This window comes from Neofelis nebulosa, chromosome X, assembly GCF_028018385.1.
Source record: "Neofelis nebulosa isolate mNeoNeb1 chromosome X, mNeoNeb1.pri, whole genome shotgun sequence".
In the NCBI taxonomy this organism is placed as follows: Eukaryota; Metazoa; Chordata; class Mammalia; order Carnivora; family Felidae; genus Neofelis; species Neofelis nebulosa.
Window position 1 is genome coordinate 13,462,941 of NC_080800.1, and position 27,693 is coordinate 13,490,633.

Genomic DNA, 27,693 nt, shown 5'->3' on the forward strand with positions numbered 1-27,693 from the left:
AAATTTATTGTCAAATTGGTTTCCATACAACACCCAGTGCTCATCTCAAAAGGTGCCCTCCTCAATACCCATCACTCACCCTCCCCTCCCTCCCACCCCCCATCAACCCTCAAACTAAAATTTAAATAAATAAAAAAAAGAAAGTAGGTTTATTTTTTTATTTTTTATTTTTTTAAACATTTTGCTCTTTTAAAAAAAATTTTTTTAACGTTTATTTATTTTTGAGACAGAACGTGAACGGGGGAGGGTCAGAGAGAGAGAGGGAGACACAGAATCTGAAACAGGCTCCAGGCTCTGAGCTGTCAGCACAGAGCCCGACGCGGGGCTTGAACTCACGAACCGCAAGATCATGAGCCAAAGTCGACGCTTAACCGACTGAGCCACCCAGGTGCCCCAAAAGTAGGTTTAAACTAAGAGGGGATTTAGTGGCAAAGGAAACAGAAGCCTCTCATGGAGGAAATCTTACAAGGATACTTTTCCATCGTAATTCTAGTACTTTCTGGGTAATTCTGATTTCTCCCTTGATTGAATTCAATTATTTATTGAGCACCAGATGATTAAGATGTGCTCCTTGTCCTCAAAATGCTACTTGGAAACATCTTTGACTGTGAGAAAGCTTGTTTCAGGCTCATTGTCTTTATTTCCTTTGTTGGTTTCTATGGTTCTATATTTGAGAAACCGTTTTCTTATTTAAAATTTATCTCCAGAGAGAAGGGGAATTATGCTTCACAGAACAGATATCACTATGGATGTAAATCAGTTAGCTGGAATTGTGGTTTATGTACCCACTCTCACCTATGGGATGCAATACCTCCAATGAAGTGATAAACACATTCTGGCCTTGAAATGTTGAGACTCAGATCCTAGATGATCCAGTAGTCACATCAACTTAGTCAAAGTAGAAAGGGCAGGAAACAACAATGAAGAATGAGGCCATAATCCATATTCACCATAAAAGGAGTGTGTTTGCTGTGCTGGAAAAGTGGTCTTTGTTTATGGAGGATAAGACTATACATATTCCACTGAGAGCACTTAAATATTTACAGATCAACTTGTGATGCACATGCTTTTTCCCATGAGATGTGAGTCATATTACTCTCTGATGTAAAATACTGTCTCAGGTTGGGTTCTCTGGGTGCAGAAACTGAGATGGGGATTCTTGTGTAAGTGCCTCATTGAGGGACAGCTCTAAGGAGAAGGGCAGTGAAGGAAGCAGAGTGGGACTGGAGAAGGAGGGAAGCAAGGAATCAGTCTCAGCTGAAGACTTGCTTCAGTCTGATCCCACAGGCACTATGGAGCATAATTTGTACCACAGAGGTGGTCTCACCTTGGAGCAAAGGGCTGGCCTTTTATACTTCTGCCACTCAGCCATTGGCTACGGGTTGGTCCGTGGGGGGTGTGGAGGTATAACCTCCCTGAGGTGGTTCCAGATTGGCAGAGGGGAAGTTTCCAAAGAAGGGAGCAGCTGTGAGCCATTAACAGACAACACTCCCTGATAGGTGCATTGCCTGGTGATGGGAATGTTGGCAGTGAACCAATAGTGTCTACAATAGGTTTGAAATTTTTATATGTTATTATGTCAGAATCTGGGTAGATGTCCCCCAAACACATTTCTTCTTCCTGGCTATATATGTTGACTACATTTCCCAGGCTCCCTTGCAGTTTGCTGCAGTCACATGATTCAGTTGTAACCAATGGAAAGCAGGAAGAAGTGATATGGGATACCTCTGGCCTTGGCCCATAAAACCCCTGTGCACGCAATCTTCCATGCTCTCTTTCCAGCTCTGTTGAGCTCTCTCTTTATTTTTATAACTGCTAGATGCAGAGCATCTAGTGGAAGACTGTGAGATTGCATGGGGTAGGGGACTTTCTAGATATTGTGCTTGAATGAACATGAAGAGAACCATCTGCACAGACCCTTGTTGGACTGTGACTGGAGCAAGACGCAAATCATTATTATGTTAACCCACCGAGACTTTTCAGGTTGTTTGTTTCAGTAGTTAGCCTGCCGAGACTCATTTTATGAACGCTTTATTGTTCAGAAACCTGAATAGCTTCTGAAAATTTTATTTTCAGAATGCTATCAGTCTCATCAGTAATAATCCTTGCTCAAATCTGTGATGACCGAAGTGCTGAAGAACTAAAGTAAGATTTTTTACTTATTCCTTCAAGCCTAGAAGAAAGTTCTGACAGTATGTTTGAGTACTATGGGTGATTTTAAAAAGAACCATAAAAATATATGGCTAGGATAATTATTATCCAAAATCCTGTTCAGGGAAACCAAGCAGGAAGCTGCCTTCTCAAGGTTAGACAGCTTGCTATTGTTAACAAGTAGTCAGAACTGTTGGCTGCAGTTTGTCTGACATAATTATTGGACTTGCTCAGCGCACAGCAAGCTTTTTAATGTTTCTGTTCAGCCATTCTCAGGGCTACCATGGAGAGAGGCAGACTGCTTACCTAAGAGGCTAACAGGGCTACTAAGAACAGGCTGTTTGTTGCTTGAGAACATCCACCTTCTCAATTTGTCAAGCTTTTCTTCAGAGGATCGAGTTGGTATAGGAAGGAAGAGGGTACATTTCAACCCCCCTGCCCCCCGCCACATACACATAAGGGTGGATATAGGATATAATTTCATCAATGTTCAAAACTGGTTTGTGGGAGACAATAACTTGCAAGATTTCATTGTCATTAGTAGATGGCAAAGCATACAGGGGGCTGAGTACCCCCAACTGCTCTCTTTTTCTAGGAGTGTAGAATGAATTGGGTGAGGTCCATGTGGCCCACATCAGCTTTACTGTTGCTGGAATTGGATTGGAAATTCAGACTGTTTTGTGGTGACAATCAGGCTTCTTACTTGCCCTGTCTCCATCCTTCTCCACCTTTGAGAGAGTCTACAAAACAGACCTATACCTGGGAAGCCACAAGGACACTGCTGTCTTAAGCCCATCAGATCCTGCAGGTGGGAAAAGAGAGTGGCCCCAAAATAGGGGCCATGTGAAATCAGGGGTAGAGTGGAGTCCTCTCTGAGGGCCACAGAATTCAAGGGTGTTGGTGGAGGGGAGAGAGGTTGAAAGGGGGGGGGAGAGAAACAGAGAGATAGAGGGAGATAAAGACAGAGAGGAACAGAGAGAGACATTGTTACAAATCAGGAATGATCAATTTCTTCTCCCTTCCATCACTTCTTCCTTAGAGAAGAGTAAATGAGAGGAGCTGGGAAAAGTGCCAAGGTTACTTCATCATACTCCCTCCTGGGGAGTAGAGAGGAAACTTTCTCATGAAAAAATGCGGCCAGGGGAATAGGATTCCCTCTCACACTGTCAAAGACCTTTCTTCACTTCCAGCGGGGGGAAAAAATCCAAGTGATTATTTAGTGTTTACATTGGTCATTCCCTCACTAAGCAATTTTTAAAGCTCACAATCTTTGAAATACAATCTCAAGAAGCTCAGTATCACTCATGAAAATTCTGAAGTTCAGAGAAGCCAATTAGAAGTCTATATATCTCCCCTGCCCAGGTAACCTGTAAATTGGCCGTAGGTATAAGAAAATATCAGGTCTCAAAAATCAAAAAACAAAGGAAAAGAAAAGAAAATATTACATTTCCATATTTTAAAACAGGAATCAGCAATTTTTTCCTGTAAAGGTCTGGAGACCTTAGGCAATGACTCAACTCTGCCATTTTAGTTTGAAAACAGCCATAGACAACACGTAAATGAATGGGCCTGGCTGTGTTCCAGTAAAACTTCGCTTATGAATACCGAAATGCGAACTTCATATAATTTTCACATGTCCTGAAATATTCAGTATACAGAAAGCACTATTTTTCAACCATTAAAAAATGTACAACATGGGGTTCCTGGCTGGCTCAGTCGGTAGAGCAGGCAACTCTTTTTTTTTTTTTTGTAATTTTTTTAATGTTTATTTATTTTTGAGAGACAGCACATGAGTTGGGGAGGGGCAGAGAGAGAGAGGGAGACACAGAATCCGAAGCAGTCCTCAGGCTTCTAGCTGTCAGCACAGAGCCCGACTCGGGGCTTGAACTCACAGACCGTGAGATCATGACCTGAGCCAAAGTCAGACGTTTAACTGATTGAGCCACCCAGGCGCCCAGAGCAAGCAACTCTTGATCATGGGGTCGTGGGTTCGAGCCCCATGTATAGCATAGAGTTTACTTAAGATAAAAAAAAAAAAGTACAACCCATTCTTAGCTTGTGAGACATCCAAAACCAAGTAACTGGTCCTAGTTTTCCAACCCCTGCTTTAGAAAACTCTTTCCTACAGTGGTACCTGGCTGGCTCAGTCAGTAAATCCTGTGACTCACCATCTCAGGGTCCTGGGTTCAAGCCCCAGGTTGGGCTGGAGCCTACTTAAAAACACACACACAAAACCTCTTCCCTACAGGTAACTAGTACCTCGTTCTGAGTTTGTTCAGTTGCCATCTGCATGCACGGCACCGATGCTGGATTTAAAAGGAAAAAACCAAAACTTAAAGACTATCTCTTGGCTATTCCTGAATATAGAGTTGACCCTTGAACAACACAGGTTTGAACTGCAAGGGTCCACTTGTATGTGGATTTTTTCCCCCATAAATACAGCACAGTATTGTAAATGTATTCTCATCATTTTCTTAATAACACTTTCTTTTCTCTAGGTTATTGTAAGAATATGATATGTAATTCATATACATATGTGAGATATACATATACATGTATACAAATATACAATACATATACGTATAGGAAATATATGTTTATCAACTGTGTTTGCTCTCGGTCAGGCTTCTGGTCCACGGTAGGCTATTAGTTAAGTTTCTGGAGAGTCAAAAGTTATACGTGGATTTTCAACAGCGCAGGGGTGGGCACCCCTAGCACCTGCCTTTTTTAAGGGTCAACGATATTATCACTCTGGCTTTTCTAGCCAGGATGGACCCCAAACAAGTAAGTTTAGAACTGAACAAACTGTAAAGAAATTCTCTTCTAAAACGTCCTTGTTTACAGTCAGCCTTTAAGGGATATGAGTGTTTCTTATCTGTGTTTACTCTGAAGTTTGATAACTATTTCTTTTATTCAAAAATCTGTTGCAGATATAAAGTACAGTACTTGGCATTCCTTAGATATTAAAACATTTAAAAAATGCCATTTCCCCCCCTCCCGCGTCCTGGGTTTACTGGACGGGTCACTTCTGGCTGTGCCTCTGGTCCTCTGTGGAGCAGCTTTCCGCGGGCATCCCGGAGCCCCAGAGCGGCTGCCCCCCGCTGGCCGACCCAGCCGTGGGCCCAAACACCAGTCTCTTTCCGGGCGCCAATCCTCTGGGGCTCCTTCCTCTCCTGCGAGCCTCCCTCTTGGTCCGTCCTTTCACCTTCCCCAGTCCCACCGATTCGTCAACATCCCTCTGGGCGCCCTCTTCATCAAATCTTCCTTGGCTGGGCTCTGGCTCCTCGATTTTCTCTCTTTAAAGTCTCACGGCACTTAGCCCGGGGTACACGATTTAGCACTTAATTATATATTGTCTTTTATTGTTTTTATTTGTTGTGTTAGTTTTCTCTTTTCCAGGGAAGCAGCAGACTCCTTGAAAGGAACACATGTTGTATTTTTTTTTTTTTAATCACTCACTATACTCCAGCAGGGATACAGTTAATACTTCCTGTTCTACCAGTAAGTGTTGTTTGATGGATAGGCACAGATGTAAGACTTTCCAGGCATTTCTGCAGGATCTGTGGTGCTGATGAATATCTGTCAAATTTATTCAGCTGAGTTGAGTAATGACGAGCAGCTCCGAATCTAGTATTCAGTGGTAAATCACACCATCTCTGTATCCATTTTCTCATCTGCAAAATGAAGGTGAAAATGTTTTCCCAACCTACCTCAGAGAGTTACCGTGAGGCTTAAAGGAGATAATGTAGCTTTGCACTATATGAATGTCAGGTATCATTATACCTCACATTACGGTTGTGGAAAATACAGTGGTGGTGAGATTTTGAAATGGAAATTCCCCATGTAAATTATTAGTTTTTGCTGCTCCTTACTTACCTACCCTTTCTATACCCTTGTCCACAAGTTTGCTGCTCTCTTAATTATCTCCTGGCAGGTCTAAAGCAAAATGTGGTATAAGGAAATCTTAGTGAAGAGATAAGAACTTCCTCCTTTTGGAGTGGATCCTCTTCTCTATTTCATTTCTTTAGATTCCAAAAGGAAAATCTTACTTTGGCAATCACTTATGAATTGATATAATTTTTCTTCTCATTTAAAAAACCCATTTATTTAAGTAAGCTCTACTCCCAACGTGGGGCTTGGACTCACGACACCAAGATCAACAAAAGTTCTATGTTCTACCAACTAAGCCAGCCAGGTGCCCCCCATAATTTTTCTTATGTATTCTCCCCCCTTTGCCATCTGCTGATTTTTTCCCATCTTCCTGTCCTTTCTCCTTGTTTTAGTTGACCAAAATATCAAAGTATATTTGTTATCATGAGTACTATTTCTTGAGATCGGTATTTTTTAAAGTTTATTTATTTTGAGAGGGAGAGAGAAAGAGAGAGAGAGAGAGAAAATCAGCAGGGGAGGGGCAGAGAGAAGAGTGGGGGACAGAGGATCCAAAGCGGGCTCTGCGCTGACAGCAGAGAGCCCAATGCGGCTTGAACTCGGACCCGTGAGATCATTACCTGAGTGGAAGTCAGAGGCTTAACTGACGGAGTCACTCAGGCGCCCCTCTTGAGATCGTTTTTTGTTTTTAATTAAAATTATTTGGGGTGAAAGTTTCATATACCTCTTTAGTAAATTCTAAAATATATTTTTTATTAGTGCTTAACCCTGGACTCATTTTTTTTTCTTTGGGTTAGTGTTTCCCAGTGCGGCTTTATATATATATATATATATATATATATATATATATATATATATGCATATAGTATATGCATATTATGTATATGTATATTATATATACATTTGTGTGTATATATATATATACATATATATACATATATACAATTCTTCCCAAGACCCTTTTTACTCTTATTGCTCTAGTATTTAATACTAACTGATGCTATTCCTTTTTAAGACTCAACTCCAGGTTTGAGCCATGCCTGAGAAAGTGGCCTAACCTCATCACCGTGAACACCATGGGGAGTCACTGGGATCCAGTTCGGATGGAGATCTCTGTCCTCCAGCTTTTCAGGACTCAAGCACCGCTGCTATGAAAAAAAGGGAATCTTAATTTCTAATGCCTTCTCCCTTTTCTGCGAAGGGCGCCGCACCTGCTCCAGCATTCTAGGGTGAAATCACAGTTTTCTCCGCCCCCTGAAAAGCGCCATACTCCAGGTGGGTCTAGATGCCTCCCTTCCCAGCCGGGGCGGAGAGCCAAAGGCACCTCTCCCAGGCTGGGTGGGCGCGCCTGGGACTGGCCCCCGCCCTCCCGGCCTGGGGAGTGCGGGCGGGGCAGGTGACCGGCTGCGAGGAGGGCGGCCCGCGGAGTTAGTTACCTGGCGGGGCGCGGGGCGGGGCGGACGGCGGGGGCGGGGCCGGGGTGCGATCCCAGGCTGCGATTGGTCCGTCCCGCGCCTGTCTCCATGTGCCGCGCGGCGGAGGCACAACATTCAAGTCCGGGGGCGGGGCCGGCGCGCGCCGGGAGGAAACGGCGGCGCGGCAGCTGCGGGGCGTGGGGGCGGTGGCGGTGGCGGCGGCGGCGGCGGCCAAGGCCGAGACCGAGACCGAGGCGGCGGAGACTGAGGCGAAGGCGGCGGTTGCTTAGCCGGTGACGGTGCTCCTCCGGACTCCCTTCCAGGCCCCATGGAGGCGGCGGCGGGCGGGGGCTGCGGCTCTGGGCCGCCTCTGCTGCTGAGCGAGGGCGAGCAGCAGTGCTACTCCGAGCTTTTCGCGCGTTGCGCCGCCGCCGGCGCCGCAGGCGGGGGCCCCGGGTCCGGGCCCCCTGAGACCGCCAGAGCTGTCCCCAGCGCGGCCACCGCAGCCGCGGGCCCTGTGGCCGACCTATTCCGGGCGTCACAGCTGCCCGCCGAGACGTTGCACCAGGTAAGTCCCCGCTCATCTTGCCACTGACGGTCTGTGGGGACCATTTCTGTGGGGACAAGGGGGCGGGGTGGGGCGATGGGGCTGCCCAGGGACCTGGACGCCTCGGCCAGGTCGAAGTCGGGGATGGTGGCGACGCCCTTGTCCCCCGGGGAACACACCAGCCTCCTCCTCAGCTCAGGAGTGCTGGGTGCGCTCCCCGTCTTCTTCTCCTGAGACAGACTGACACTCCTTCCCCTCCCCCGGCCATTGCTGGGGCTCTGCAGCCGCCCAGACCCAAAGTTTGCCTTGTTCTGGAAGTGGTGTTTGTTTTGGCTGGTGTTTGGTTTAACCTCTGCTCGCTGCTCCTGCTTTTCCCTCTGCTGGGTGAGTGGAAAGGGGTAGGCGCCCGGGGTGCCTTGCTGGGATTTGAACTTGAAGTGTGTGTGTGTGTGTGTGTGTGTGTGTGTGTATGTATGTGTGTATGTATGTATGTATGTATGTATGTATGTATGTATGTAGAGCAGGGGGCCCAGAACTGAATGTTGTTCGCCCTCTATACATGTAAACGTATACCCATCTATATGTATTTGCTTACTAACGTATTTCTGAATTTTGGTATTAAACTGGAAAGCCTTAATAAGTTGCAGAGCAGGGACAAAGGGCTGCAAGAGGACGTTTGTCAAGGCAAAGCCAAGCTTACTGTTTAGGGCTAGAGATGGACCCCAGATGTCCACCATGGGGGACAGCTGTAGTTTCCCATCTTACTACTTGGACTTGAAATAGAACTGGAAAGTAATGTGTATCATAGCTATCTCCTTTTGACTGCTCTATACCTGGAAAAGGAGGAGGGGATAGTCCACAGCAGATGCTTTATTTTGTGCTTTGCTTGGAGAAGGACTACTTGGTAAGCATTATCTTTTGATGTCACCAGGTTTTCACAGTAAGATTCTTAATATGAAGCCTCAAACGTGAATTGAAGCTTTTTAAAATTATTTTTTTAAAGTTTTTAATTCCAGTAGTTAACATACAGCGTTAAATTAGTTTCATGTGTACAATATAGTAATTCAACACTTCCATACATCACCCTGTGCTCATCAGGACAAGTGCACTCCTTAATCCCCATCACCTATTTCACCCCATCCCCCAACCCCCTCCCCTCTGTTTGTTTTCTATAATTTAGAGTCTGTTTCTTGATTTCTCTCTCCTTTTCCCCTTTGCTCATTTGTTTTGTTTCTTAAATTCCACATATGAGTGAAATCATATGGTATTTTTCTTTCACTTATTTCACTTAGCATTATACTCTCAAATGGAAAGATTTCATTCCTTTTTATGACAGTACGTTATATCTGTATCTCACATCTTCTTTATCCATTCATCAATTGAGGGACACTTGGGCTGCTTCCATATCTTGGCTGTTGTAAAGAATGCTGCTATAAACATTAGGGTGCATGGAAACGAAGCTTTTCTTAAAAGCAGTAGTTAGTATGAAAGTTAACATCGATTGAATATTTAGAGTGGGGAGTGGTATTTTAGAATCTAGTTCCACAGGATTAGTGAGGGTTTTATGGTTCACTTGCAATATCACTGTGTTTGTAAGGTTTGTTTTGTGCTTTATACTACTGGAGCATACATATGCCTATATGTTTGTGAGCATAACTTTAGCCATTCTGTAATCTTTGACCTTTTAGAGGGGATTTCTGAAAATGTAATTAGTATTCATAGAACTTAGCATGGCTGTTTATGCCTTAAAGAAGTTCTTGATTAGGGGCACCTGGGTGGTTCAGTTGGTTGAGTATTGGACCCTTGGTTTTGGCTCAGGTCATGATCTTACTGTGAGTTCGAGCCTCGTGTCAGGCTCCGGACTGACAGCATGGAGTCTGCTTTGGATTCTCTCTCTCCCTCTCTCTGTCTCAAAAAAAAAAAAACAACCCAAAAAACCTTAAAAAAAAGTCCTTGATATGCAGAAAGTTTTGCAGTTACCATTCCATGGTTGAGCTGAACTAGGTAGACAAAAAGTGTATTAAAACACAAACCATGGCCATTACTTGTGGCCCTCAGAATATTCCCAAGCATATAAATATATTAAATGCTGTTACAACTTCTTAACTGAGAAAGGAATAAGTGATTGAGTCCATACAGCAAATAAATGACAGCTGGGCATCTGTTAAGGCTTATTTTGTAGTCAGTAATACATGGAATGTGGTAAAAGAAGGTGGGCATGTTAAATGTGAATGAGTTGGTTTACCACTCCTAAGGAATTGGGGAGGAGGCTTTCCTGGTGTTAGAATCCATGTTCCCTTGAGGTATATATGATTTAGAAAGAACCCAAGGCACAGTGCATTTGCATGAACGAGGTTATATTCCTTTTTTAAAAAAATTTTTTAATGTTTATTTATTCTTGAGAGAGAGATCTAATGAATGCCAACGGGTGAGGGACAGAGAGAGAGAGGGAGGGAGGCGCAGAATCCCAAGCAGTCTCCAGGCTCTGAAGTGTCAGCACAGAGCCCGATGTGGGGCTTGGACCCTCGAACCGTGAGATGATGACCCGAGCTGAAGTCAGATATTTATCTGACTGAGCCACCCAGGTGCCCCATGAGGTTATATTCTTGATGTCTTCTGCTTGCAGAAGACTGTTTCAGATATTGGCAAAGGGGGAGAGGCCTAGAAGTTTTCTTGCAGTAAATTTCTCAGAGCTTTAAGCTCTCTTATTCAGCTCAGCAAAAACAAAATACATCTTCCCCATTAACCTAACAATTGCAATTATCCAGTATTCTTCATACAGGTGAAAATTAACATCAAAGGCATCCTGGACAGGGAAATGTAATCAGAGAGATTCAAACAAAGCTAGCAGCCAGTAGCCACCTAATTTTTACCAACCATTTTGGTGGGGTGGGGTGGGGTGTGGCATGGCATGTCATGTCATATCTTGATGTGTGTGTGTGCTCGTGTGTGCTCCATTTAACTCAATTTGCATTTCCCCATGAGTGTATTAGCCATTCTTTAAAACAAATGTGGACGTTTTTAGCCTTTCCCTTAAACAGGAACTTGTAAGTTCAGAATTAAGTGGACCAACAGGTATAACTGCTCAAATCATGGCGATACCATCCCTGGTAGTTTCTATGGTAACAGCCAGATTATTATTTTTTTAATAAGCATACAATTAAGATTACCATAATGAAGGGCGCCTGGGTAGCTCAGTTGGATAAGCGGTTAAGCATCTGACTCTTGATTTCATCTCAGGTCATGATCTCATGGGTTCCTGAGTTCAAGCCCCATGTCAGTTTCTGCACTGATGGCTCGAAGCCTGCTTGGGAGTCTGTCTCTCCCTCTCTGTGCCCCTCCCTGCCTAGTGTTTTTTTTTTTTCCTTCTTTCTCTCAAAATAAATAAACTTAAAAAAATTGCCATAATGTTTCAGGCAGGGCGTAAGTCTTACCCGGAGTAAGTGTTTTTCAGAAATACTTAATTTTTTACTGGGCGCCTGGGTGGCTTAGTCGGTTAATTGTCCACCTTCAGCTCAGGTCACGATCTCACGGTCCGTGAGTTCGAGCCCCACGTTGGGCTCTGTGCTGATAGCTCAGAGCCTGGAGCCTGTTTCCTATTCTGTGTCTCCCCCTCTCTTTGCCCCTCCCCTGCTCACACTCTGTCTCTCTCTGTGTCTCAAAAATAAGTGTTAAAATTTTTTTAAATACTTAATTTTGTAAAGTAAAAGTAAACTATACCTGTTACTTGTCATGGAAGTGAGTTATCTTAGGGATTTTTTTTTCTGTTGAAATATATATATATATATATATATATATAAATTAATTTTTTTCAGAGCAGTTTTAGGTTCACAGCAAAATTGTGGGGAAGGCACAGAGAATTCCCATATATCACCTTCTAGCACACGTGCACAGCCTCCCCCATTATCAACATCCCTCACCAGGTTGGTATGTTTGTTACAATCGACATTGAGATACCATTATTGCCCAAAGTCCATCGTTTGCATTAAGGTTCGCTCTGGGTGTTGTACATTCTGTGTTAAAAAAAAAAAATATATATATATATATATATATATATTTATTGGGGTGCCTGGGTGACTCAGTCGGTTGAGCATCTGACTTCAGCTCAGGTCATGATCTCACGGTTTGCAGGTTCGAGCCCCATGTTGGATTTTGTGCTGGCAGTATGGGGACCTGCTTTGGATTCTCTGTCTTCCTCTCTCTCTGCTCCTACCCCACTTGCATTCTCTATCTCTCAAAAATAAATAAACATAAAAAAATTACCAAAAATGTATATTTATTAAGACTTAATTTTTTAGAACGGTTTTAGTTTCATAGCAAAATTGAGGGAAAGGTACATAGTGTTTCCATATACACCCTGGCCACACACACATACTGCCTCCCCCATTAGGAATACTCCCCTCCAGAGTAGTACATTTGTTACCATTGGTGAGCCTACATTGACATATCAATAATCAACTAGAGTCCATAGTTTACATTATGGTTCACTTGTGGTGTTGAACATAGTATGGGTTTGTACAAATGTATAATGACATGAGTGTGTACAGAATAGTTTCACTGCCCTAAAAATCCTCTTTGCTCTGCCTAGTCATCCCTTCCTTTTATGCCCAACCCCAGGCAGCCACTGGTACTTTTACTGTCTCCATAGTTTTACATTTTTCAGAATGTCATATAGTTGGAAAAACACAGTATGTAATTTTTTCAGATTGGCCTCTTTCATTAATAATATGCATTTAAGATTCCTCCATGTCTTTTCATAGCCTGATGGCTCATTTCTTTTTAGTACTGAATAAATACTCCATTGTCTGGATGTACCACAGTTTATCCATTCATCAACTGGAAGATGTCTTAGTTGCTTTCAAGTTTTGGCAGTTATGGATCAACTTGGTATAAATATCTGTGTGCAGGTTTTTGTGTGGACTTCAAGTTTTGAATTCCTTTGGGTAATTACCAAGGAGTGTGATTGCTGGATCATACAGTAAGAGTATCTTTAGTTTTTTGGGAACCTGCCAAACCATCTTCTGAAATGGCTGTACCATTTTGCAATTCCTCCCAGCAATGAATGAGAGTTCATGTTTCTCCACATTCTCACCAGCATTTAATGATATCAATGGTTTTGATTTTGACCGTAGGAATGCCGTGATATCTCATTGTTGTTTTAATTTGCAATTCCCTAATGACCTGATGTTGAGCATCATGTCATATGCTTATTTGCCATCTTGAATTATATTTTAATGCATTATAGTAGCCTATTTTAAAAAAAGGCCTTTTGGTCTTTACTTTTAGAGTATTATTAAATTTTTAAAAAAATGTTTATTTATTTTTGAAGGAGAGACAAAGACAGAGCATGAGTGGGGGAGGGGCAGAGAGAGATACACAGAATCCGAAGCAGGCTCCAGGCCCTGAGCTGTCAGCACAGAGCCCAATGCAGGGCTCCAACTCACAAATGGCGAGATCATGACCTGAGATGAAGTCGGACGCTTAACTGACTGAGCCACCCAGGTACCCTTAGAGTATTTGTATTCATGTGCTGATTTATTTTAGAAGCCAGATTCCAGTACTAGTTGAAAAATGTTAGAACAAAACCCTTTAAAATTAGAAAAAAAAATATGGCTATCTGAGTAACAGTTTTTAAGACAAAGAACTACAAATGTTGGAGTGATTGGTTTCTCACTTGGGAAGTATTTTATTGGTATTCAAAGGCCAGCATTTTACTAGAAGGTATAGGGTAGTGTGGTGGGAATCAGGTTTAGGTTTGACATGTATTTGAGTATCGATTGCACATAACTTCACAGTTCTTGGTTCTGAGGTTACAGCAATGAATCAAACACAAATCCCTGTCTTCATGGAATTTACATTCCAACGTAAATGTTTTTTATTCTTCAGTTTATTTGATTATGAGACATCTTAAAATATAACCTTTAGAGGGGCACTTGGCTGGCTCAGTTGGTAGAGCATGTGACTTGATCTAGGGGTGATGAGTTCAAGCCCCACATTGGGTGTAGAGTTGACCTAAAAAAAAAAAAAAAGAGGGGCATCCGGGTGGTTTAGTCAGTTAAGTGTCCATCTCTTGATTTCAGCTCAGGTTGTGATCTTGGGGTCCTGAGATCAAGCCCTGCCTTGGGCTCTGTGCATTGGACTCTGCACTGGGCATGGAGCCTGCTTGTGATTCTCTCTCCCCCTGTTCTTCTGCCCCTCTCCTCCACTCGCACATGTTCTCTCTTTCAAAAAAAAAAAAAAGAAAAAAGGAAATATAACCTCTAGGAATAAAATATCTACCTTAACTAGCAAGTATTGTATTTGATGAATTTAAACTATATAGACTTATATAAACTATATAGACTTACATAAACTTATATAAACTATATATAGACTTCAATAAACTATACAGACTTATTTATAACAATTTTTAAATGTTTACTGTATTTTTGAGAGGGAGAGAGACAGAGACAGAGTATGAGCAGGGGAGGGGCAGAGAGGGAGACACAGAACCCAAAGCAGGGTCCAGGCTCTGAGCTGTCAACACAGAGCCTAATGAGGGGCTTGAACCCATGAACCGTGAGATCATGACCTGGGCTGGAAGTCAGACACTCAACTGACTGAGCCACCCAGGCACCCCTATATAGGCTTATATCTTTCTGTTAGTATAATGTGTTAGTCTCGGGGAATGCTGTGCATATTTGAAGTAGTCATAATTTGTTTTCATTTTAATGATAGTTAACTCTTTTGTTTTGAAATAATCTATTTTTTAAATTGGGATATAATGAACATGTAACATTATATATTAAATATCTATTATATAAAAATGCAGGTTTCAGGTATACAATATGATTCGATATTTTTATATTTTGTGAAATGATCACCACAGTAAATCTAGATCTGTCACCACACATAGTTATAAATTTTTTTTGTGTGTGATCAGAATTTTTATGACATGCTCTCTTAGCAACTTTCAAATATACAATATCATATTATTTATAGTCACCATTTTGTACATTACATCCCCATGACTTGTTTTATAACTGGAAGTTTGTACCTTTTGATCACTTTCACCACCCCCTCCCCCCATCTTCTGTATTTATGAATTCAGGCTTGTTTGCTTGGTTTTAGATTCCACATGTAAATGAGATTATATGGTATTTATCTTTCTCTGACTTGATAGTTAACTCTTAGACATAAAACACTGCTGATTCTGTAATACCAGGGGAAATCATTGCATTGGAAAAAAAGCCAATAAATAATGTCTGATTATTTAAGCAGCTTTGATTGAAGTAAACAAGTAAAACAAAGCTGTTAGAAGTAGGGGATTTTTAAAAAATTCCTGGGCATGGACTCAGCTTTGGGAAGAAGTCGTATTTAAAGGTTGTCTTGTAATTCATTGAAGCAACTGTTTAATCATTAAAGAAAACTGTAGGGTAAAAGACAAATTCTTGTGAACTTTTCCCCATTGTTAGACTATTTGCTAGAACTATTTTTTAAAAATGCTAATAAAGCAGTTTTCTATTTTTGCATCTTTATATCATATCCCTTTGTAACATACACTGGAAGGGGATAGAGGCCAGAACACTAAAACAGTAACTAAGAATGTATGCTGTTTGAGATAGTAATTCTTTTTTTGTAAAAAAGAAAGAATGCCAACAGATATAGGAAGTTCCAGAGCCAAACCATTGTTTCGTTAAAAGAGGGACATTTGCATTATAGTTGCTTGTTGACTCTTTTCTAAAAAAATACTTGAAGAGTGCAAAATTTAGAGGATTACCTAACAAATCAGTAAAATAGTTCACTTAGTGTGAAGGTTTCCTGTGACCTCCTTCTCAGGTCCCGTTCTCCTCCCTCCCAGCCCCAGAGGTTACTGTTGTCCTGAATTTGGTGTGCATGAATTGAAAAAAATGTTAATACTTTTATTATATGTGTATATATCGTGTGTGTGTATAGTGTGTGTGTGTATGTATGTCACTAAAACAATATATTGTTTTGTATGGCTTTTCAACTTAAAATTAGGAGCATCGTACTCTGTAACCTTCTGCAACTCGCTTTTCCTCTCATTGTTAGGTTTTTGGGATTCATCTTTGTGGACACATATAGCTCTAGTTCGTTTATGTGTCCTTTTTAAAAATCTTCATTACTTATTCTTACAATGACTCATCATTATGGTGCTGTAGAGGCCTTTATGCCTAAGGAAAATAGGTGGCATTTTAATTTCTATAGAATGGCACATGACTTGGGGACTGTACTAAATGCATACAAATATCAAAAGCTTCTTTATAGGCAGTGAAATACACACTGATATTCTTTTTAAAAAAATTTTTTAAAATGTTTTTATTTATTTATTTTTTTTTTTAAATTTTTTTTTCAACATTTTTTATTTTATTTTTGGGACAGAGAGAGACAGCATGAACGGGGGAGGGGCAGAGAGAGAGGGAGACACAGAATCGGAAACAGGCTCCAGGCTCCGAGCCATCAGCCCAGAGCCTGACGTGGGGCTCGAACTCACGGACCGCGAGATCGTGACCTGGCTGAAGTCGGACGCTTAACCGACTGCGCCACCCAGGCGCCCCTGTTTTTATTTATTTTTGAGACAGAGAGAGACAGAGCATGAGCAGGGGAGGGGCAGAGAGAGAGGGAGACACAGAATCTGAAGCAGGATTCAGGCTCTGAGCTGTCTGCACAGAGCCCAATGAGGGGCTTGAACTCACAGACTGTGAGATCATGACCTGAGCCAAAGTCAGACGCTTAACCGACTGAGCCACCCAGGCTCCATTGTTTTTAATGTTTATTTTTGAGAGAGAGAGAACACAAGCGAGCAGGGGAGGGACCAAGAGAGAGGGAGACACAGAATCTGAAACGGGCTCCAGGGTGTGAGCTGTCAGCACAGGGCCAGACGTGGGCCTCGAACTCATGAACGGTGAGATCACGATCCGAGCTGAGTTGGCCACCCAACTGACTGAGCCATCTAGGCACCCAGGTGCCTCATTTTTTATTTTATTTTTAAAAAGCGTTTGTTTATTTTGAGTGTGTGTGTGTGTGTGTGTGTGTGTGTGCGCGCGCGTGCGCATGCGCGCGCATGAGTGGGGGAGGGGCAGAGAGAGAGAGAGAGAGAGAGAGAGAGAGAGAGAGAATCCCAAGCAGGCTCTGTGCTGTCTGCACAGAGCCTGACTCGGGGGCTTGAACTCATAAACTGTGAGATCATGACCTGAGCTGAAATCAAGAGTTGGACGGACGTTCAGCCAACTGAGCCACCCAGGTACCCCTCATAGTGTTTATCTTTAAAGTAGGAACCTGGGAGTGGTCAGGTGAAGGGAACATGGAGAGGTTTAATATGGGCAGAAAAGGTATATGTGGTCTTTGGTCAAATGGCAAGACTGAATGATGGTTCCATACAATCGAGCTAGTGGCAGAGAACATGTTTGAGACTGATTTAGAATAATTGGACAAACCAACAGGGAGATTGAAAAGGCAGCAAAGTGAAGACTAGAAATACAAGATGGGGGTGCCTGGGCTGGTTCTGTTGGTGGAGCGTGAGATTCTTGATGGTGAGGTTGTGAGTTCAAGCCTCGAGTTGGGTTAGAGATTACTTAAAAAATAATGTAAGATGGATTTGAATATTGGCCTAGTTTCACATGCATAACTGGGGACTGTCCTACTTTAAGGGTATAGAAAATTGGTTGTCAGGAAATGTTGAGTTGTTCCGTTAATTGTCAGTAACTTTTTAAAGAGGGTTTGGCTCCTTTCCAGATATTTTTCAAAATTTCTCATTGTTTCGCAAAGGCAAGTATCTAGGGTTTTATATTTATATCATTCTGTTCTTTTTTTCCTTTTTTTTTTTCAAGATTTGATTTTAAGTTTTTTTTAAATGTTTGTTTATTTTTGAGAGAGAGAGAGAGAGCACTAGCTGGGAAGGGGCAGAGAGGGGGTGGGGGCGGAAAATCTGAAGCAGGCTCTGTGCTGACAGCAGAGAGCCCAATCCAGGGCTCTAACTCATGAACTGATCATGACCTGAGCTGAAGTTGGACGCTTAACCAACTGAGCCCCCCAGGGGCCCCTACATCATTCTTTTCTTGAGTACATGGTCTTTTGGTGGACAACTAAGTCCATTTAGGCTGCTATAACAAGTATCACACAAACTATAGAACTATGAAAAATCTGTAACTGAAGATGGAATTGCTTACATAGCATGATCCAAGACCTTGTTCACTTAAAGCTCTGTTACCAGTTGATCAGTTTTGTTTTCTCTGCCTGCTATTTAACAAAACTGCTAGGAGGGAAATAACATCTAACATATATGATTGCAATATGTCATACACTATTATAATAAATATGACTTTATCTTAAAAAAGCAAAAAACAAAACAAATACTACGGATTGGGTGGTTTATAAACCACAGAAATTTGTTGCCCAAAGTTCTGGAGGCTGGTAGTCCAAGATCAAGGTGCCAGCATGTTTGCTTTCTGGTGAGGGGTCCCTTTCCTGGTTCATGGCTGGCACCTTCTTGCAGTGTCCTCGCATGGTGGAAAGGGGTAGGGATCTCTCTGGAGCCTCTTTGATAAGTCATTAAATCCCATTCATGAGGGCTCTACCCTTATGAGCTAAGCACCTCCCAAAGGCCCTACCTCCTAATACCATCACATTGGGCATTAGGATTTCAATATATGTATTTTGTGGGGGACACACATTCAGATCGTAGCAGCAACTAACCAGCTTGGGTTGCTCAGGACTGAGGGGTTTCCTGGGGCATGGGACTCTGTTTTCAAAGCTGGACTGTCGCAGCCAAATTGGGATGGTTGGTCATCCTCTCTATTGGTTACTGCATTAATTATCTATTGCTCTATAATGACTTTGCATAAATTTAAATTGCACCTTAAAACAACACATATTTATTATCTCATTGTTTCTTTTGGTCAGGAGTCCTGACATGGCTTAATTGGGTCCTCAGCTCAGGATTTCACATGCTGAAATGAAGGCATTGACTGGGTGGCATTCCTTTGTGGAGCTCGGGGACATCTTCCAAGCTCATGTAGTTGTTAGTAGAATTCAGTTCCTTGTGATTTTAGGACTGAAGCTTTCAACTACCAGAGGCTGCCTGCAGTTCCCTGCCACATGACTCTTTCCACAGGCAATTCATAATATGGCTGTTGGCTTCTTTAAGGAGAGCCTCTTTCTCCAGTTGGCTTAGAGGAGTGTGATCCCTCATCGCCTTTTGGTGGACAACTTTTGTTTCTTGTTTAGAAGCAAGTCACAGGTTTTGTCTACACTGAAGGGGAGAGGATAATTCAAAAGCATAGATACCAGGAAGTGAGAATTATTGGGGGTATGTGTCACCTTAGGAATTTTGTACCTCACTTGCCTTCCAGAGTTTTCTGAAGCAGAAAATTACTCTGTTCAGCTTTTGGGGGCCTGAAAATATGGATGTTTTTGCCCAACCAGTCATTTAAAATTTCTTTATCTTTTTAAAAAACATGCATAATTCATTTTCTTATGCCAAGTAGAACTGGCAAATATATTACCTTGTCATGTATTGTCAGTTTTAGTCTTTAGGCAATTTGTTTTTCCTCTAAACTAGTAGGAGGCAGGAAAAAAAGCCGAAAAGCACATATGAACGCCCTGCATGCCCACTCCTGCCTGGAATACACGAAAGCAGGCCTGGGCCCATTTCAGGGGTCTGTGGATTTAGATGTGGAAAGGTATACATTTTTATTTGTACCAACCCCTAACTGAAACCAGGCATTTCCTTCTATTGTGTGTGCAGGCAACAAACCACAGTTGTAGTCGTACCTGTGATTTCATCACCTGTAGAAATAGGCTTTTTTTTTTTTTTTTATCATACTACAGTTATCACAGGTAGTAATGCATATTTAAACCCATGCATTACTACCACAAGCTTGCTTTTTAATATTTTGATAGCTAAATTTCGGGATATTTCTTTTATATCCTATCTATTTTAAGTGTTTAACTTTATGCATTTAAAAACATTCTGAGAAGAGGTCCATGCAGACCACCCAAGGGTAGGGGCATAAAAAACGATTAAGAAGCCTTGCTCAGAAGAGTTGCGAGGTGTCTGCACTAGGAATTTCAGTTCTTCATAGTTCGTTGTTTCCAGAGTCAGAATGGCAGCAGCACTGCTGGCAAGTTTGGGTCTGGAATGAGATTCCATAAGGCTGCGGTGGTCCCTCCCCCTCCAGGCAGCCCTGCCAGGGGGAAGGAAGCCCAGAGAGAATGAATGCTCAGCTGCTTCCTCTAGGACCTCACCCTGCAGTCCCTGCTCCCCTCTCTCTGCTCCTGACCTTTCTATCTGGCCCACTCAACTCCACTTCATTCCAGGGAGCCCCTGTGAAGCACATGGCAGCTGGCTTTTGGGTCTGTGTTATTTACCACTATTATCTCTACTTCAGAGACTGGCTAGAACATGAACCTGAGAGGAAAAGTGATTTTAACAGACTGGAGAAACTCAGCTTTCCTCATAATTTAATTCGGGACCAGGAGAAGCTGTTAATATTAGGTTAGTAGTAAACATTTGCTTTGACTTAATTCATTTGTAACACTTTGCTCTTGGTTTACAGAAAAATAACTTTGTTCAGCCTCCGGGGGGTAATTAAATGTTTCACCTGTGTTAATTTCCTGACTAATTGAAGAAAATCCCATAAATGCCAGCAATTAAGAATTTTTTTTTTAAAGCAGCCTTTCTTAAATGTGTAATGTTTGCCCTGTAATGCAAAAATTTCTTTTTTTATCCCTTAGTTCAGGGTCAGCCTTATGAAAAATAGATGATGTTGTACATGAACAGGTTTTTGCCCCTGCAGATGTTTGGTGTGCTTGCTTTTTTTTGTTTTTTTTTTTTTTAGGATTCCTGTAAAATTGTCTTAAAATGTTTTAATTCTTTTCCTTGCTATGCACTCTGGTAAATTCAGAGTCCTATTACTGAGAGATGACACTGGAAGCAAAATGCATGAAATTTAACATGTGGATGTTTTAGATTCTTTATTCTTTGTTCTATATCAAGGTTTCTCCACTTTGGCACTGTTGACACTTTGGGCCAGATTATTCTTTGCTGTGGGGGCTGTCCTGTGCATTATAGAATGTCCAGCAACATCCTTGGTCTCTACCCAGTAGATGCCAGTATCTGCCCTTCCCCTAGTTGTTACAACCAAACATGTTCCCAGATAGTGACAAATGTCCCTTGGGGCAAAATTTACTCTGGTTGTAGATATGTGATAATAATTATAGTAGGCACTACCATTTATTTACTGATTACCATGTAATTCACCTTGTTCTATAACGTGTAGAATGCTCATCTTGTTTCTCACAAGCAAGCCACAAGATAGGTATTATCAGCCTCCAGTTTGAAGAAAACAAAATAGAGGCGCAGAGATTCAGTAACTTGCCCATGATCACAAAGATAAGTGACTTCTGCTAATACTTTTCATAATTATTTGTGTTGAAATTCAGTCTTTATTGAAGAGACAAATTAAAAAAGAAAGGGAGGGGGGCCTGGGTGGCTCAGTCGCTTAAGCGTCCGACTCTTGATTTCAGCTCAGGTCATGATCTCATGGTTTGAGAAATCGAGTCGGGCTCTGTGCTGACAGTGAGGAGCCTGCTTAGGATTTTCTCTCTCCCTTTCTCTCTGTTCCTCCCCCATGTGCATGCACGTTCTCTCTAAAGAAACATTAAAGAAGGGAGGTTTCCTGATGATGTCTCGATGGAGAGGCTATGGCTTTCACAGCAATTCTGTGTAAATGTTGGAATTCTTGTTTAAAGGGGTGAGTGTATGGATGTGAATAGGGGATTTGGACTTCTAAGGAGCTTCAGTATTGTAAAGCAGAGCATGGCACAGTCTAGGGTCAAGTCCGATTAAACTTCGGAGCCAAGGAAGCCAACAGAAATTGGGGTAAGGCTATGTATTGTTCAGGGCCCTGAAGGAAATGGGATGCTCAGAGGGTTTTACTGAATATAGGAACGTGGAGGCATGGAGAGGTTGGCAGCAGCAGGAACCATGGCTGTCTCTAGATCAGAAGGGGCCAAGGAATGGAATGTTGTTGCTGGAGCTGTGAAAGGTGTGGTTCCTCTAAAGGAACAGTAGTCCAGAAGAATGCAACCATTGCCAGAACTATGGCCCCGGGCGGGAGGGGGCGTGCAGCTGGTGGGCTGAGGGACAAATAACTAACTCTGTCTCCAGCTGTCTGATGTGCTACAGTGCCCAAGTGGGAGCCAGAGGCAGGGAAGCCTTGGTGTTGAAGCTTATAGAGACCAGCCTCCTGGTCTGGTGGATGAAGAAGGGTTGTGGCTCTGGGGGATAAATGGAGGAAAAGCCGGCACGGGCTACAAGCTGGACTGGGAATGACTGCCCTAGATCCTAGGGAGAATGGGGCATGGCTGGTGTGGGGGAGGTGAGGGAAGTCCATTTGTGCCAAGCTGGGCTTGGTTGTGCATACTTCCAGCGGGGACAAGAAGGGACTGGACAGGAGCAACCGGTCCGTCTGAGCTGCTGCTTTCCACTTCTTTAGGGAAGCCTTGAAGACTGTAGGGTTGTCTCTTTGCATTTGGATATCAGATGTGGGCATGTGTGTGCTTTTTGATCAGTGTGAGACATTTCCATGGGTTGCTGTGTTTGTTCTTGTTCAGGGCACCGGGAAAAAATACAGAAACAGAGTGACCCTCTTGGAGATTCTGCTAAGAGGTAGCTGCACATGGTGGGAAAGGTTGCCCTAGGACCAGAGATGAATTCAGGGGAGTAGAAAGTATATTACAACATTTGGAGATGTGACCTGGCATTAGTTTGGCATTTTTCTTTCCCTGAAGGATAAGATTCCTGTAGGGATTTAGCTATGTGTGTATATGTGTCCACTCAGGATTTCTTTGTACATTGCTCAGACTTACTAAGGCCCTATTGAGCAAACCAAGGCCTTAAAAAAAAACTTGGAATCTTCCTCATATATGCAAAGTAAAGGCAAGTGCAAAGAAATAGCCTTGTTCTCTTTTGCATTCTTCATGGGCTAGCATATCTTCTGGAAAACTTGTTGCCATGGCAATGGGATATTATCTATCTCTGTGGTGTACTACATAAAAATAGCCCTTTGTATTTCAGGGTGATGCTGGTGACAGGTGGTTGGGGGAATGTATAGCAGGGTGCTTTGTCAGCATTCCATTGTTTAACGTTGTGAAATCAAAATGAGTATCGATTTGCTTTTCTGTCTCAAAATGCAGTTTTATCTGGAAAAGGCAGGTAGTGCTGCTCTGTTTGTGACTTAGAAGCTTTCCTTTGCAGGTCAAGTAAATACAGTGTTTGCAGGTACTTCTCATGGTAATCAGTAAATGGCTTCTCTTTCTGTTGGTGCTGCAGGGTGTGTGACAGAGGATTGGGTTGGGGGCAAGTAGTAGAATTCTCCAGTTCCTGAACACATGGTTCTGCTAAAGTGCCTTGTACTTAGAAACTGAGAAGTAGCAAGTGGTCAGGTGCAATAGATGAGCCCTGAGCTGTTTATCGAATACTGACTTTTTTTGTGGGTTCTAAGATGGAACATATCCTTGGTAAAGGTCATTTCATGGTGCTGGCTTTAGCATTGGCCTCACACGTGTAGCCAAGGATGGAATCTTGACCCTAGTCTTAATTTTTCCTTTGAGGAATCCTTTGGGTAATTTTTTTTTGAAATTTTTTAATGTTTATTTGTTTCTGAGAGAGAGAGAGAGAGAGCAAGCGAGCATGAGCGGGGAGGGGCAGAGAGAGAGAGAGGGAGACAGAATCCATAGCAGGCTCTGGTCTCTGAGCTGTCAACACAGAGCCCGACGTTGGGCTCAAACTCTTGAACTGTGAGATCATGACCTGAGCCAAAGTTGGACGTTCAGCCGACTGAGCCACCCAGGCGCCCCTTCTTTGGGTAGTTTTTTAGAGCAGTAAGTCTCAAATATTTTGTCGTTCTCACTTCTCTTCTAGAAACTTGTCTTATATGTAAATAACAGCTTCCTGGTGCTGAAATAAAATTTAGTCTTAAGAATTTTTGATTTTCTTGAGAAAATACCATGGCAGGGAATTTTAGACCTAAATGTAATCACTGTTAATTCTGATCTGTGTTGTACTACTGCAGAAATGGAATCATTGCCTTTGTCTTCTCTCTCTGAGTCAGCATGAGTATCTTTTTGCTAATAATATTGGAAATAGTTTTTGAGTTCTTTCTGGGCATCCAATACTATATTCTTAGAAATTTTTGTGTGTAATTAACTTAATTACCATAGATATTCTTAATGGTTTTTGTCACTATTTTCCAGATGAGGCATACTTATTAGTGTGCCTTTTTGTTTCTGGTAGGTATTGTTGTGCAGTGTAAGACTTGGTTGCTCCTTTTTTGTCAGTTTGTTGTACAATGTTTCTGATACTGAAAAGCATTCTTCTATCAGGGGATGGCAAAATAGTCTGTGGGCCAAATCTGTCCTGTCATCTATTTTTTTTTTTCATTTTGTTTTTTGGTACGGCCAATGAGCTAAGAATGGTTTTTACATTTTTAAATGGTTTGGACAAAATAAAAAATATTTCGGGGCGCCTGGGTGGCACAGTCGGTTAAGCGTCCGACTTCAGCCAGGTCACGATCTCGCGGTCCGTGAGTTCGAGCCCCGCGTCGGGCTCTGGGCTGATGGCTCGGAGCCTGGAGCCTGTTTCCGATTCTGTGTCTCCCTCTCTCTCTGCCCCTCCCCCGTTCATGCTCTGTCTCTCTCTGTCCCAAAAATAAATAAAAAAAATAAAAAATAAAAAAAATAAAAAATATTTCATGACTTGTGAAAATTATTTGAAACTCAAATTTCAGCTTCCATAAACAAAGTTTTATTGGCACACAGCCACACTTGTGTGTTTCTGTATTATATTCGGGTGCTTTTGCTCTAGAGTGGCCAAGGTGAATAGCTGTAACGGAGACTGTTTATAGCCCATAGAACCTAAAGTGTTTACAAAATTTGCCAACCCCTACTGTATATTATTCTACATCTAGAATGGGAGATTGCGCTGAGTAATAAAAGCAGATTGAATTTATGTATTTGAATTCTCTTTGGGTATTATATTTTCCTCCTTTCTACTAAATGTTACAGTGTTTACAAGCCGAGTTTCATGTACTATAGAATATCTCACATATGTTCGATTTCAGCTCTTTTTATACCCATATTGGTTTTTTACTGTAACAAATACTCCTAACCCTTCCCAAATGAGGGTAATGGATTTTATCACTTTACTAGTTAATGTATTTTCTTTGCTAGGTCAGTAATTATAATCCCCCCATTTCTATTTACTTTTAACTATATTGCTTTCTACTATTGGGCTTTTCAGCCACCATATACACATTGATACGTTAATAATCCTAACTAAGCCACCTGAACTGATTGCACTAGTTTAATAAATACTACATACGATAAAGATTTCATTTTCTACATACATCCTGTTGGATTTTGATATACTTAACATAATCAGCTTTGGAACACTCATGCAGTTATATTTTTTTAAATTTGTTTTCTCTTTTGTCTCTTGTTTTCTCACTTTTAAAATTAATGGCTTTATTGAGATATAATTCACATACTATACAACTTACCCGTTTAACGTATACAATTCAGTTTTTAGTGTATTCACTGTAAATTTCCAGAATATTTTCATCACCCCAAAAAGAAACCCCAGAAAGGGTACCCAGTAGTAGTCAGCTACAGTCCTCCTATCCCTAGGCAACCACAACTCCACTTTCTATCTGTATGGTTTTGTCTGTTCTGAACATTTCACATAAATGGAATGGTACAATATGTGGTCATCTGTGACTAGCTTTTTTTAAAAATTTTTTTTAACATTTATTTTTGAGACAGAGAGAGACAGAGCATGAACGGGGGAGGGTCAGAGAGAGGGAGACACAGAATCCGAAACAGGCTCCAGGCTCTGAGCTGTCAGCACAGAGCCCGACGCGGGGCTTGAACTCACGGAGCGTGAAATCATGACCTGAGCCGAAGTCGGCCGCTTAACTGACTGAGCCACCCAGGCGCCCCCTGTGACTAGCTTTTTTAGCATAATGTTTTCAGTGTTCATGTTGTAGCATGTATCAGTACTTTTAATGGCTCAATAATATTTGGTTGTGTGTATATACCACATTTCATTTATCCATTCATTAGTTGGTGGACATATGGGTTGTTTCTGCGTTTTGTTTATTACGAATAATGCTGCTGTGAACATTTGTGTACAAGTTTTTATGTGGATGTATGCTTTTATTTCTCTTGGTTCCTTTGAGGAACTATCAGACTCTTCCAAAGCTGCTTCATCGTTCTACATTCCCATCAGCAATATATGAGAATTCCAATTTCTCCACATCCTCACCAACATTTGTTAGTGTCTGTCTTTTCGATTATCGCCATCCTAGTGGGTAAGAAATGGTATCTTATGGTGGTTTTAATTTGTATTCCCCTGGTGACTAATGATGTTGATGCTATCATGTACTTATTTGCCCTTTATAATTCTTTAGGGAAATGTCTATTTAGATCCTTTGCCCATTTTTAGATTAGGTTATTTGGCTTTATAAAATATTGAATTGTAGTAGTTCTTTCTATACAAGTCCCCTATCACATAAATGACTTGGCAAAATTTTTCTCTCATTCTGTGGGTTGTCTTTTCACTTTCTTGATGGTGTCCTTTGAAGCATAGATTTTTTTTTTTAATTTTGATGTAATCTATTTACTTTTTGCTTTCATCATTTATGTTTTTGGGGTCATATTTAAGAAACCATTGCCTAATCTAAGATCACAAAGATTTACTCCTATGTTCTAAGAGTTTTATAGTTAACCTTTTATATTTAGGTCTTTGATCCACTTTGAGTTAATTCTTGTATTTGGTGTGAGGTAGGGGTTCAGCTCCATTCTTTTGTATATGGGTATCCAGTTGTCTTTGTAGCATTTGTTGCAAAGTTGTTGTAACATCATTTTTCCCCCCATTGAATGGTTTTGGAACCCTTGTCCAAAATCAGTTGAACATAAATATAAGGGATTGTGTTTGGACTACTCATTCTATTCCATTGATCTGCATTTCTGTCATTGTGTTAGTACAGCACTGTCTTGATTTGTTTTATTTATTTTTGAGGCACATATTCCCCCCTCCTGTACTTAAAATTAGGACATATCACAATTAATGGTTTCTTACATTGCATCAAAGCTGTCAGACTGAGGGGCGCCTGGGTGGCTCAGTCGGTTAAGCGGCCGACTTCGGCTCAGGTCATGATCTCGCGGTCCGTGAGTTCGAGCCCCGCGTCGGGCTCTGTGCTGACAGCTCAGAGCCTGGAGCCTGTTTCAGATTCTGTGTCTCCCTCTCTCTGACCCTCCCCAGTTCATACTCTGTCTCTCCCTGTCTCAAAAATAAATAAACGTTAAAAAAAACCTGTCAGATTGGGTGTTAGTGGCTAGGGAAACAATACTGGAGTGCAGAGTGACACACTCTTAACTCTTAGGATCCAAATGGATGGAAGGTGGAGGTCGTGAGAGAGTTGGTAATTGGATGCTCCCTCAGTGTTTAGCAGCAAATTGAAAATAGTAGTCAAAAATAGTCTAGCTTTACAAAATTCAAAGCTGAGTACTAATGGTTCCAGTTTCTTTTTGTGTATTTTTTAAAAGAAATGCTCCATCGCCAAATGGCGTTGATAGCACAGAGGACAGCATTATGGAAAAATATGGACAATGACCACTCTTAGTCAAAAT

At 41.8% G+C, this 27,693-nt stretch overlaps 1 protein-coding gene across 7 annotated transcripts in view; it reads left to right on the forward strand.

Annotated features, from left to right (window-relative positions):
* The first annotated feature begins 7,621 nt into the window (after positions 1 to 7,621).
* Positions 7,622 to 27,693, forward strand: part of REPS2 (RALBP1 associated Eps domain containing 2) — a 237,098-nt gene continuing 217,026 nt past the window's right edge. For 2 of the 7 annotated variants that reach the window (XM_058713845.1, XM_058713840.1), the window contains exon 1: positions 7,625 to 8,022. In XM_058713845.1, coding sequence (XP_058569828.1) covers positions 7,783 to 8,022 — 240 coding nt within the window. In that variant the 5' untranslated portion in view covers positions 7,625 to 7,782. Of the gene's footprint in view, positions 8,023 to 27,693 lie in introns of all 7 variants that reach the window. The other 5 variants (XM_058713843.1, XM_058713844.1, XR_009257199.1 and 2 more) reach the window with 4 other exon arrangements.